This window comes from Lathamus discolor, chromosome Z (assembly GCF_037157495.1).
Source record: "Lathamus discolor isolate bLatDis1 chromosome Z, bLatDis1.hap1, whole genome shotgun sequence".
Taxonomy (NCBI): Eukaryota; Metazoa; Chordata; class Aves; order Psittaciformes; family Psittacidae; genus Lathamus; species Lathamus discolor.
The window spans coordinates 170992-185101 of NC_088909.1; the positions used below are offsets into that span (position 1 = coordinate 170992).

A 14110-nucleotide genomic window follows, 5' to 3' on the forward strand; every position below is an offset into this window, starting at 1 on the left:
TTTGTAAGAGGCAGTTGTTACTGGAAGGAGTGGTTCCTTCACTAGTAGGTTTTGGTGTAACTAGCAGCAAAAATTCATGACAAGTGAACAGCAAACTCATTAGCATTGGTACTTTATATTCTATATAGCTGTAGGTAGGCAGTACATATATTAATTTTCTCTACTACAGTACTAATGCCAACTTGCAAACCAATCTGAATATGAAATGGTATAGTTTTTCTACCTGCTAGAAATACTTAAGTGTTTTGTGCTTCTGTTGATCAGGTTTGGTTTTCTGATTCCTTGTTGTAGAGAAATAAAACTGACTACAATAACTTTTTTGCATAAAATTGTGCGTATTAAAATTACTGCACAACTAATTGTATACATACAACTGAAACAACCGTAAATAACATATTTAATCTAGTTTTTAAATACTTTTTTTCCTACTGGTGGGTCAATCTGTGATGTAGATAGAGGAAGATTTCTATTGTAGAGAAAAGTTACCTTTTACTTGACCTTAGGATTTATGACATTTAATGATTTTGATACAGTTGTTGCCTTTCCCATGCTGTCAGCATACTAAAATGCTCAGATTTTTACATCAGCGCATAATTTATGTGTACCGAGACATACAAGCAGGCGAGCTCATATCCACAAGTAACTTCTAGTTAAAAAACATGCACACACACACTTGTTCTGCCACATTAATTAAAAAAAAAAAAAAAAAAATAAAAAAAAAAATGTTTAGGCATGTTTGGAGTGTACATGTCTGCCTGTGCTAACCGGGTAATACTTTTGTGCATTTTGATTGCCTTTAAAAAAGGGTTTGTTGTTTGCTTTTTTTTCCCTACTTAGTAACTAAAACTTCTGATGTAAATGTGAAATCAAGCTGTAATTTAAGAATGTTGCTCATGCCCTAGTGGCTTCTGATGACAACCGTAGATGCTGAGGAGTGTAATTCTGAAATAAAGCCCTCTGACATTAAACAGAAAGGTCAAATCAGTTATTAGTGAAATGAACCCTCCATCTATAAATAGTAGCAGTTTTTATAACGCTCAGAAGTGACAGAAAATAACAAGAATAATCAGAAGAGAATGCGTAGCAGATTCTGTATAATTACATTTTATTGCTATTTTCTTGTAGTTCTAATAAGAATCTGAAAACATAACTCTGTTTTCTCTCAAAATGCGGAGCAAGTGTTCACATTAAGGTACCTGGTTTGTGCAGCAGCTGAGCAAAGATGTTAAATCTCTAAGCACCTCCACATATTGAATATTTTAAACAGTTTAAATGTTTTAAATTATCATATTTCTGTTAGCTCTTTGTAGTTTGATTTGCATTTTAGTATCCTGACTTACTCCTCTTACACTGCAGCTAGCTAAACGTATTCTTTGATTTTATTAATTGTGTGACATCACCCCTTTTATTTTTTTTTTTTTTTTACTGAGTTTAATATTTATTTTAAAGATAGTTTTGATTCTGGTCCGAGCATCTGGGTTTTTATATACCTGTTATTTCTTGCCTTCCTACATTATTTTGATTCCCTGTGCAGCCATATTTCTCAATATTTCTCTACACTTATTACAAAATCAGATTAAATGAGGGAGGCAAAAAAACCCTGATGTAATATGCTTCAAACTAAGAATGGAAAAAAACCTTTTAATTTTTTCAAATGCGTAAGAAAAATCCATTGCAAATCTGTTACATGCTTTTACAAAACGTATGTGTGTGTGATATACAGTAACCATCCCTACTCTTTTAGGAGTAATTCACCAATACTGGAGTGAGCTCATAATGGCTGTGTCCCAAAACTAGGGTTAAGCCTGAAATATTTCTCCATCTCCTTTTCTGCTCTTGTCAACAGTATCTGTTGCTTAATTCAGCATCCGCAGAATAAAAACATGTTTGGTAGCATTTTGGTTTTTTAGTAAGTAAAAAAATCATATTTTTAGTAAGTCAAAAATATGTATACTTTTTTCTAGCTTTGAGGTCTGTCTCTCTTTACCGTTAAGAAATGTTCTTCAGTGTGCATATATAATATCCAGCACTTAATAGCCTGTAAAACAAAATTAATTTTTGTAGAAACTAAAAAGTGTAGAACAGTGCCAAAAGTATATTGATTAAACAGAATAGTATCTGGTGATAAAAGTAGCTGGTATTGTGGGTTGTTTTTGGTTTGGTTTTGTTTGGGTTTTGGTTTTTTTGGGTTTTGTGGGGGATTTTGTGTTTTATCTTTCTTGCTTAATATATATATACATCTAAACATCACCAGGTTTTAATGTATTTATAACTTATAGGTAATATATTTTAAATATGTATCTTGATTAAGTGATCAAATATTTATGTGTGTAGTCTAATGTTAAATATTTTATTTCTCTTACCCTTTTCTTTGCAGATTTGTTCCTTACTACATTACAAAATTCAGAAAACATTCAGTTTGAGACATGGGTAAATAAGGTAAGAGTGAAAACTGAAATAATTATTCTGTTAAAATACAGAGAAGCTTAAAAGAAAAAAGTTATCTGATATTTACTGTTTCAGGCATGAGTGGAACTGATGTTGGGGCACTAACTGCACTGCGTTTAGACTCCAGAATATCACTGGAGATGTTTTCCTCAACATAAGCTCCTCTGCAGATTTTTTTAACATGACTGTTAAGTAACTCAATCAGACTGCCTTCATTCACCTTAGCTGGACTCCTGCTCTTCTAGGTTACTGATACTTAGCATGGTAATTTATGAAGAAACAGCTGCTCAGATTTCTTTATACTTACTATCTCGAAGAGCTGATTTCTTTTAAGCTTTCTTAGAGCTATGACTTCATGTCTTGGATAAGATTTTGTGGGACAGAAGTTCAAAATCTCTCTTCTAACTGTTACAGTATGTACGCAAGTTAGAATTGAGAAAATCCCTAGCTCTACATTAACCAAACACCACAAATGCAGTTCAGGGTTGGGGTGCAATAGGTCAATGGGTTGTTTTTATTTATTTATGGAGATTCTGCTTTTGTATTGCTTCACTTGGGCAGGGTCAGTGAAGAACCTCATTGTTATTAACAGTTAATGAAATCAGTTGATTTGAAACTAAATGTATCCTTTATATTAAATCTGTTATCAAAAAGGACTATAATTAAGAATCTTAGCATGTGTATGTTAAAAGTTTGTTTGTTATAATAGAAGGTGTTTCACATGTTTCTTATCAGTTAAGGAATTAGTTTTTTAGGCTTTATTTGCCTGAAAATTTATCCATTATATGGCAGTGAGTCACTGTAGAGCAGTCAACAGTCATGTCTGTGACAGCCTGACCATCTTCAACGATCTGCTGAACTGGAGGAAAGGTGGAAGAAAAAAGGGAGACAGAAGTAATGACAAGTAGTGAAAGCTGTACTAGACACATTTTTTTTTTTTTTTTTTTTTAACAGCAGTGGGTCATGAACTCTATATTTCTAGCTTTTATATAGACTTAAAAAATGAATAGTTTTTTACTTTGATTTTTAAGGAATTAAATGTTAGTGATTACACAAGCTTTTAAGCTGTCTCCTGTAGGTTAGGTTTTTTTCAAAATTTTCTTACATTTTTGGGGTTTTCCAAACTCATGTATTGTAAATATTATCCCACATGATAAATTTTTGTATGCATAGATTTTCCTGTCTTTAGAAAGAAATTTATTTTATGGAATCAGTTAACATAGTAAGCATGTCATACATATAAAACATATGTACATATATATCAATCTTAAAATATATGAATTCATTAAAAGCTGTTAAATGGCTCTACAAACACAGGCAATTTATTTCGCTGTACTGATGCACCATAAAATGAACTGAGAAATATTTGCCTATATGATATATGCTTTTCTGGCCAACTGAGCACAGGGCGTGGTCATCTTTTCTGTTTGGAGATGATTTGCATCTTCTCCTCTCCCCCTCCTCATCAGAGTCATTGTAAATCATATGTCAAGGTAAAGATACGTAGTCAAACATTCATGTACTAGCAGTTCCCAGAGTTGCATCTTCAGCAGCACTGGAGTCTGCAGATGGAGTATGCCATGAATAAGCAATATGGATAATTACGCAAAATACACAAAACTGTCATTTGTCTCAATGGCTTCCTGTATACCTGTGTGCAGAGAACTTGATATGAGCTGATTGCAGTGACTAGAAAAGTGGGCCTTAAATGGCTATGAAAAGTTAACATTTTAAATTATTTTCTTTCAGTTGTGATCCAGTTCTATGATAAACAAGGATCTAGCCAACACTCCTCTTTTGTCTTTCTGATGAAGTATTGGAATATTGTTCTCTGCAGACCTAGGTTTTAATAATAGACATATAAAATAAGACCTAAACCAGACCTAATGTAAAATAAAGTTATTTCCTAATTAGAAGGATCAGAAGTTATATTTAACAGGTGTGCAGGTTTGGGTTTTTTCGTGTGCATATATCTATAAAATCGCATCAGTATGCATAAATGCACATTAGTATGCACAATCACTTAATTATGATTTAGTTTGGGTTATTTCAGCAACAAAATCTGTTCTGTGTAATACAGCAAAATATATGGACAATTAATATCTGAATATTACTATTACAGTATATCCATAAGATTCCATGAAGGATTAGAAATGCAAAAACTCAGTCCCAGATTTCAAATAGCACATTTTTTTCCACAGCTGAGATGTCTCTTTATCTGCTTCAGCACTTTTTTATTGTCTTTTGCTTCAAAAGTTAAATTTTATCCCTTAGTCTGCAGTTCAGTTTTTCCTTCATCTTTGTCCTGTTTGATAGGATGGGAACTTTTCTAAAGCTGAAAAAATTCAGAAAACGCCTATTGGTGTGAAAGTTGTTGGACAGTCTGTGTTTGCAGATTTTGGTGAGTTTTGTTCTTCTAAACTATCCTGAATGTTTCTTTTGCATGTTTTGGTTAAATACTCTAAATCAAAGAACAAATAAAGATATTTACCTCTAAAAGGTTTGTTTGGTTTTGGTTTCGGTTTTTTTTTGTTTTGTTTTGTTTTTTTTTTACTTTGAGGTGTTATATCTGACTGTAAATCTTGAAATATCTGGGAATCATTATTAATAAATGCAATTCAATTCAACTTTGCTATCCCAGTACATTCTGCATCACATGTATCTACTTTTGAGTACCACACTTAAGGACTGTTGGTTTGAACCATGGTACAATGCCAAGGTTACTTTTATCAGATGTATTTAGTTACTACTTTTTCCCTGTAATCTTGTTCAGGAGATATTGAATAAATGTTCATAAATTCTTCAGCTGTACAAACTAATAGAGCCAAAACATTAATTAAAAACTACTTGTAAATATTGCTGAAACATGATAAAACCTCAATGGTTTTAATTGAAAATTCTGGAAGGCTTTTGGACTGAAGAAAAACTGAATTTATTTGTAAAGCTATTTTTGTAGTGATTAGCGAAAGCCTGTATTTTTCTACTGGAATGTACATTTTCATTCAGTTGTGGCTTATCAATGTGTGTCATGTTATGGAGAACTGGAAATTTTGGGTTTGTAGTCAAAAAAAACTTTCTTTTCTGTGCACTAAAATAACAGTTTTGCAACTCGAGGAAGAGTGCTACAGGCCCAATTCTTCTGACAGTATTGAATGTAAATAATTTATTGTATAAATATAGTAGCTTAATTTTTTAATACACTTTGTGACACTAAGCTTGTCTTTAACTGTTGTCAAGTGGTAAACTTGTTGGTTTAAAGTCTGTTTTAAAGAAAGTTACAGTGTTTTAAATCAAAAGCCAGAGTCTATATTAGGCCCAGAGTCTGATTTTCTTGCTTTATGCTGCCATTTAGAAGTATTTTTAAGAGTTCTAGCAAAGCAGTTTACTGACACATAACTAGAAGACACCCCTGCTGGGTAGTTAATTATCCTTACCTCTACATCTATCAACTATGAATAGGTTTACGGATCTATAGTAACTGAAGTAAGGTAGAAGCTGAACTTCAAGTTCTTATGTGAAATGTTCAACACATTTTCTAAAACCTTTTACTGCTGATCTATAGATATAACCACTTGTGTATATAATCTCTGATTATACAGGTTTTGCAGTTTATAAAGAAAAGTGTTAATGTGTTGGGGTTTTGGTAACCATTTTCCAAGCTGATGTTCTGAATAATGTGTATTAATAGGTGCTAAGTAGAAATCTGGTTCTTTTAGATTTATTTTGTTCTAACAAGGACAATGTGGAAAGCCGTCTTCATGTAGGCTAATTTTATCTCTGTTAGGTAGCTAATGAACCTGAATGACATATCATAATTTTAGAAATTTATGGCAATTAATGGGATTTTAATAAACCCTAGGATATCTTTGCAAAGAGAAGTCAAACTGTTAAAATACTGAAGTTAAAATTTTGAAAATGTGAATAAATTGAATGCACAGTGATTACAGCAGTGTGGGGCACTGTGTGGTTTTGGTACAGCTAAAGTGCTGAAAGACAGTGGCTGGTATAGTTAGTTAAGCTGTGGGGGTCGGCTGTTTTGGAGTTCCATCACCAGCTGTTTAATACTCTGCTCTGCTAATTACGATCAAATTAATAGGCAAAGCACTAATGTGAGGCAGTTATGGAGCAATCTTTCTAGTAAGGTTGAATACAATGGGAGGCATGCAGGGACTTAACAAATTCATGCAAATAAATATAGAGGGACAGCATATATGACAAAGCAGATGGAGAGGCAAGGAACCATCAGTATCATCTGTGGGAGGAGATGCTTATTTTCAGAAACTGGCTTTTCAGAAACTGGTTGTTCTGAAAGATCTCAGCCATTTCATCTCTGAGAGACCACCTTGCAGTATGAGGGTCTTGCTTCTAATTCCTGAACAGCTGCATACACACTCTCATCTTTAGCTACAGTCCAGGTCACTCAGATTCATCCAGGGTAAAGGATGGGGAATTTAATTTTTAATGGTCTTTCTGTCCATTAATTTTCCTAAGCAAGTTAAAAGATTATCAAAGCACACACATACATGTATAACAGAGAAACAATTTTATTCTGACAACTACGGAAATACTCATAACTATGTTTTCAAATTTATCGAACATTATCATGACTTTTTTTTTTTTTTTCATCTTCCCAGCATTAATTTAAAGTAATCAGGACAAAATAAGTTATTTTCTCATTGAACAAACTTTTAGAGACTATTAAAGTAAATATAGTACTAAAACAATATCTATGAGTAATGAAGGCATGTAATTCTAAGTGCCATGTTATTAATGAAATGCAATTTGAAGGAAGTTAAATAACATAACACCACCATCAAAAAAACCAAACAACAGTTAAATAGTACTGTGTAAGAGTGGCTATATAGTGCATGTTAGGAGGATAAAAATTTAAAATGCAAAGGAGGATCTTGAGTTCTGCTCATGTTCATTTTCATTATTTTATTTTTTTTTGTTCTGCACCAGTCTAACAGTAAAGGCAAAATCTCACATTATTGGAATAATGCTATCAGAGTAACTGCTTTTACCCATTGTGCTATGTCTGTGTATGCTTAGGTACTTCAGAAAGTAAGCATTTAGCATCTAGATTCTGCTTATAGTGAGCTGAGGTTAAAGAAAATGCCTTGCTAGAAATAGTTTGTCAGACCTGTACATCTTTTTTCAGTTTTCCATTTCAAACATGATAAAATAACGATTGCCATAAGTCAAAGTAAGTCAAGGTATGATGGTTTGCTGCTTTGCTGTTTGTAATGGACCCTGAAAGATGTTGTGTTGCACAACACATCGAAATACCACAATGAAAATGTAAAATGAGAGGCATTAGAAGGTTGTGTCACCTTTTACTTAAGTAACTTTTGGCAAACTGTGTGATGTATAAGCAGAGCATACAGAGTCCACTCACGCTGCTTTGTGCATGCTGCAAGCACCTTCACTGCTGGCTCTGGAATACAGCTGTTGTGACTAGAAACAAGCTCAATATACAGTCACAAGTCTGTACATTTGTGCTTCTGTGTTGCCTACCTCTGTTTTCTTCTCCTTCCTTGAATTTTCCATACCTAATTGCTGATGTGCCAGCCTTGCCTTTCGCTAAAGGTCACAAAGTATTCCATATTTCTCTGTGCTTCCACTCTCTGTGAATTCTTATTTAGTAAACCTTGTGCATATTAGATTCTGGAATGATGTCAGGTCCTGATATGAGCTTGAGCGTTTTGTCACCTGTGCTGCTGCCTTCTTGTTTACACCCACCTGTTTGTACACTGGTGTACTTCTGTAGTCCAAGATTCTGATTTATTGATCTCACCTACATCTCAGCAAACCATGTATTGTTTCAAAAGGTGACTTTGTCTAACATTTCCTGCTTCCAAAAGTTTTATTTGAAGTACCATTTCCAGCCTTAAGTATTTACCTATCATTTGAAAGAAGGGGGCAGATTTGAATAAGATCCTGAGTGAGAGCCTCCAAAAGCAACTAACTAATTTGGGGCAAGGTTTCCTTTCTTATACTAAGCAGGTTGAACAACAGCTATCAAGTAGAAATTATTTAGATAAGTGGAATTGGAAAAAACAGACATTAGGTGACTCATGAGAAACTATCACAGATGTTAGAGTAATCTTAGCACCAAGTCTTCCAGAAGTACTAAAATAATTTTTCCTTTTCTCATGACAAAGAAATGAAAGTGTATGTTTATATACAGCTCTGTGAGTTGTGTACAGCTGTATCTGTGAGGTCTAGTATGTTTCTGTGTATATGTGTGTGTATATTTTAATGGAAAAATATGCAAAAGTAGGTATATATATCAATAGATTTATGATAATAAATAGTAGACGTTAGACTTTTTCTAAATTGGAACCTCTAAAATAAGTAGCACTCCCCTCTGTTACATGATAGCAATGATTTGTACATTACCTGATGAAAGGACAGGAAACAATTGACATATTTGTATTGCCCTTTTAAAAATAAATAAGACATGCTTTATGGCATAGTTATTACAAATGGCATTTCAGTTAATTAAGGTGAGCAGAGTCAGGCAGTAGAGAATTCTGCACTTATTAGGCTGACATGTTGCTCCAGACAGTTAAAGCTCTTCATTACTACTTTTTCTGTTCTTCTCATGTCACTGTGGTAATTGCATTGCAGTGGTTGCTATAGCAAAAATGATTAATCCTCCATTGTTGTTATCTGTATGCTAGCAGAGGCTTTTTATAAGATCTGCTTGTACTGTCTTTAGAGGAAATCATAGATGTTGGCTAGAATCCTGATAAATAATTGCAATTATAGAGTTCTAATAGTTGTCACTTGAAACAGCGGAAAATTTTGTATTTGTTAAAGAAATTTAAGGATTTCAGTGGGATGCTCTTAAAATGACCAATTTTTTTAGTAACAAGAACAATGTGAACCGTATTTTGGACACACAATCCTGCTATTTTCTTGTTACTTTGAGGATTCATGAAATATGCCTTTAAGCAACTAGAACAGAATATTTTGCAGTTTATCCAGTCCATTAATTAATTTTTATAGGAAGTTGATGTTATAACTGCCATTCAAGTATGATTGGTTCAGTTCAATAGTGGAGATTGATAAATCATCCGCTACAGCACCTGATCTAAGAATGTAGAAGGTTGATTAGTCAGTCATTAATTTTGCTTAGTTTAGGCAAAAAAATTGTTGCAGTCTGCATATAAAGAGAATAAAAGTAGCTTTAAATCAGTCTCGATCATACTGTTGACATTGTACTAATGAGTAAATACAACACAGCTCTTACTTTCTCAGGGTAGCATTTAGCCAATTTCACCTGAGTTCTTTATCTTTTACTCACCATTTGTTTTCTTAGGTGTTGCTGAGTCTCCCTGTTACCTGAGAGTGCTGTGTGATGGGCTGACAGTGGCTGTAGTTGCAGCCTTAGATGATGTGTTACTCGGTACTCTTAAGTAATCTTAGGTGTGTTCTTGAATCCCTCCAAAATACAAACACTAATTCTGTTACTTCTTTCTCTCCAGGTATTTACTATGGCTTGGATGTAGTGAGGTATTTTTGTCTGCTTAGTTTTGAATGTAGTTCCAAAGCAGTGTCTATTTCTGTGGGGAAATCTGTTTCCCATATTTTGCCAAGTTCTTTCATATGTTGCTGACAAAAGCTAACATCTCCTGGGAGAAGGAAAAAAAAAATTGTTGATGTCTTTTAATATTAATTTTTGTCAAAGGGGCTAGTACATTAATAATTACTTTGCTTTCTTTCCAGTACTAAAATTAGGAGTAGTGCTTATGCCACCTGCTTATTCATTCTTTGTTTAACAGCTTAATCTCCTCATGATTTCCTTGACTATGGCAGGGGTTTGGAACTAGATGAACTTAAGGTCCTTTCCAACCCAAACCATTCTATGATTCTATGACTGAATTTTTGTTAGAAGATGTGCATGACTAATATAACAAAAACTCCCAACCCAATGTTTAGTCACAGAGATGGCTTTCTTTTATTAGTGTTATCCCCTTCATTTGTTAGCATTTAAAAGCTTAATGCCATATGAACTTTCTAAATGTGTAGCAGTAGATAGTTCCAAGCTGTACAGTCAGGCTTTGTAGTTTCTGTACTAGCAATATGCGATAGTTGGAATAAATAGTTCCCAGCATTAACTCCAAGAGGAATGTCAGTGCTACTCCTTGCTTAGTGTGCATGGGGGTTCTTGTTCTGTATTTAATTTTGTTTTGGATTCTGGTTAGTATATTTGATGCAGTCTTCCCATTTAAGATAGAAGACCTTCCTGTTGGATCAGATGCGGCCTGGAGGTCTCTGTACAGTTTGCTGGTGCACTTTGTTTGAATGCTTTTCTAGCAGGGGAGGTGTGAATAGGGGTTCTTTGGAAGGATACAAAGTCAGAATTGAGTGTAAAGGAGAGTGCTAGAAAGGTTTCTTTAATGTCCACAGAACTTTGAATCATTTGGAAAAGCTCTTTGCATCTGTTTTTTGAAGCTGTGAGTCACATTACCTAAAAGCAGCTAACACTGATTCCTTTAATAATGCATAATTATCTTAGTAATTTATTGTAATTGTCTGTCATGACCATCTTGTTGAACACCTACAGGCAGAGTGTGACAAAAGGATTCTAATAATTTTATTATTTTAGAAGATAAGATAATCAAACAAACCTTTATTTTGTTTGAGTACCAAACTCAGTCATACTGGTTGTAGTCTTCCTGCCTGCCTCAGAAGGGTACTGAGCACTACTGTAACAGGGCTTTTTCCTCCTTGTTTTCCTACTATTCATTAGAACTTCAAATGAAAGGCTCATGAGGAGGAGAATGAGAACTGGGCAAAGCCATGAGAGAGAGATGTGAGCAAGTTATACATATCATGAAATAAAAAGCATATAAATATTCATTAGGATGTATTGTATCAAACAAGAGATGCCTTATATGTATTTGGACTTTAAATAAGCAGCGGAGAAAAACTTCTTGGCTTTTACAACACTATGATGAGGACACTTTTTCTCTTCTTTTTGACGGGAACTGGGGAAACTGCACCAGCAGAAGATCTGTACCAATACAGGGACCGCAGCTTGTCTAGAATCTGTATTCTCTAGAGAGAACAGTCGGTTCTCCAGGCATGAGGACTTTGTGGTATATGAAGGGTCTTGCTTTTATATAGCATCAGACTCAGAATTATGAAAGCTAGACTGTTCTCACTGTCTTAGCTTGCATAGTTAGCTAGCTTATTTCTATCCTCCAGAAAGCTATTTATTTTTCTTTAACACAACTGTAATAAGTTATAATAATCAGTCCAAAAAAAAGTTTATTCCATTTTTGTTTTTAAAGGCGATTACACTGCAGCAGAACTACGTAGCAATTTAAAGTAAAAAGATTTGGATCATACCCCCACTAAAAGCTTTTTTGCTCTTCATAACTACATCTTCATCTTGCTGTATTACAAAACAATTTTGAATTGAGTGATTGTGGTTCTTGCCATTTCCCCAGGTTCTGTTTTTCTTTCAGAGCCCATGTTGGAAAGTGCGTTGTACAAGTGTGTGCAACAAATGTAATAACCCTTGAACTGGTTGAAAAATACCACTTTTCTGACACCTTTTTCTTTTTTTGGAGAAATTTGAAGATCTGAACTGAATAGGTTTTGCCTGTGTTTATTCTTGCTAAGTAAATTATGTGCATGTTTTAAAATCTTGGCTCTGATGCATCTTGGTTTGGGGACGAATCCACTGTGTATGCAACTTTTTCTTAAAGTGTGAAAGAACTTCATAATTCACTAGCAGTCTCTTCAAAAAGTCCATTTGGGAGTGGAGGGTTATGTTTTATCTTTCCTCTACTGTAGGGCCTGCTGCCTAATTGCCTATTCAGCCTAGCTATGTTATGCATATTTTTCTTTAATTATGGGTAGATGTAGGTGATAAGTCAGCTGTCAGACAGAATGGATCCATCCCAAAAGGTCTATGCCACTGTGAGATGATAATCCAGTTGGTTCAAATTGAAAGGCTAATAAGCTAATTGGCCTGCTACAGCAGTATCTTAGCTGTCCAAGCTGAAACTAGACAAACTCTAGCGCTACCATTATGCATTAGCAGACAGCACAACTTCTATGTGTAAATTAGCAGTTCAGTGAGATGCCAAGACCTAGGGGCCAATGAATCTCTTGATAACCACCAACATACAGTTTCATATTTGTACATTGACTTTAAAACATGTGCTTATGCTATGGTACATTAGCATTGCATTTTGAACATGTAACACTTCTCATAGCATTATGTTCTTCTTCATGTGATTTACAAGGTTTTTTTCTGCTTTCTCCCACTCAAATTTACTTTCAGAATTGATTTAAAATGTTTGAGATACGCTTTTTTCAAAGTGTGAACATTCACAATCAGTGTTAAAGCTTCAGCTGTGAGTCATTTTTCTCATACAGTTTCTCTATATGAGGTGTGTTCCTAGTGGGCTGTACAATCTGTGTCTTTTGGGTTACTCTTGTTCTGGATTGGATTGCTTTGCAGACAGAGGCAGAATGTTGGGAAGAACAGAGTATCCCTGGCTTGCCTTTAAAATACAGTGAACAGGCAGTTGTAGGGAATCATTCATGTGCAGTTCTGGTATCTTCAACATAAAAAGGACATGGAAGTGTTGGAACAAATCCAAAGGAGGGCCACGAGGATGATCAGGGGACTGGAGCTCTTCCTGCATGAAGATAGGCTGAGAAAGTTGGGGCTGTTCAGCCTGGAGAAGAGAAGACTGCGTGGAGACCTCATAGCAGCCTTCCAGTATCAGAAGGGGGCTTATAAGGATGCTGGGGAGGAACTCTTCGTTAGGGGCTGTAGTGATAGGACAAGGGATAAAACTTAAATAAGGGAAGTTTAGATTGGATATAAAGAAGAAGTTCTTTATGTAAGGGTGATGAGGCACTGGAATGGGTTGCCCAGGGAAGCTGTGAATGCTCCATCCCTGGCAGTGTTCAAGGCCAGGTTGGACAGAGCCTTGGGTGACATGGTTTAGTGTGAGTTGTCCCTGCCCATGGCAGGGGGGTTGAAACTAGATGATCTTAAGGTCCTTTCCAACCCTAACTATTCTATGATTCTCACATGATTTCTAGATAGCATAAGACTGCTAATTTTGTCCCTGTGTGTTTTGACAGAAGTACAGATTTGCAGTTGATGAGTATGTGGGACTGTTCTTTTTCTAGCCTTTTCCACTGCCTGTAAAATTTGATCTTTATTAACCATGTAGTTCTTTATTATTACTGCTTAAGCCAGAATAGTGTGTTGAGAACAGACTAGCTAACAGTTGAGATTTTATTTGCATGTTAAACATGCTTTCAGTCAGTTGGTAGTGGCAAAGGACACTTGGAGTCTAGGGTGTGTTTAGCCACAGCTACTGCTAGAAATTACGTGGAAATAGCAAGTAAGGATAACCTTGGGATTTATGGCAGTTTGGACTGAGACTGTTTAAAATGTGTATAGTAATGGAAAGTAGACTCTGGGAGCTGAGTGAAGACTGCAGAGAATCTCCAGAAACAGATTTTCTAGGTAAGCCCAGGCTGAAATACTCTATGAGAGACATGTTGTGCAAGGTGTTTTTACATCTGAAACTAGTGCAGCTTATTTCAGCTGGTCTGATGGATTCATCCAGCCACTGTCCCCAGTGCATGTGTTGCCATCTATGGATACCTAATTGCA

At 35.1% G+C, this 14110-nt stretch overlaps 1 protein-coding gene across 3 annotated transcripts in view; it reads left to right on the plus strand.

The window, feature by feature from the left end:
* The window catches only part of ITFG1 (integrin alpha FG-GAP repeat containing 1), an 83787-nt gene that overhangs the window by 16600 nt on the left and 53077 nt on the right, over positions 1 to 14110 (plus strand). For all 3 annotated transcript variants that reach the window (XR_010608880.1, XM_065663606.1, XM_065663605.1), the window contains exons 7-8: positions 2378 to 2439; positions 4765 to 4849. Coding sequence is in view for 2 of the 3 variants with exons in the window: in XM_065663606.1 (XP_065519678.1) it covers positions 2378 to 2439; positions 4765 to 4849 (147 nt within the window). In the remaining variant the exon portion in view is untranslated. The remainder of the gene's footprint in view (positions 1 to 2377; positions 2440 to 4764; positions 4850 to 14110) is intronic.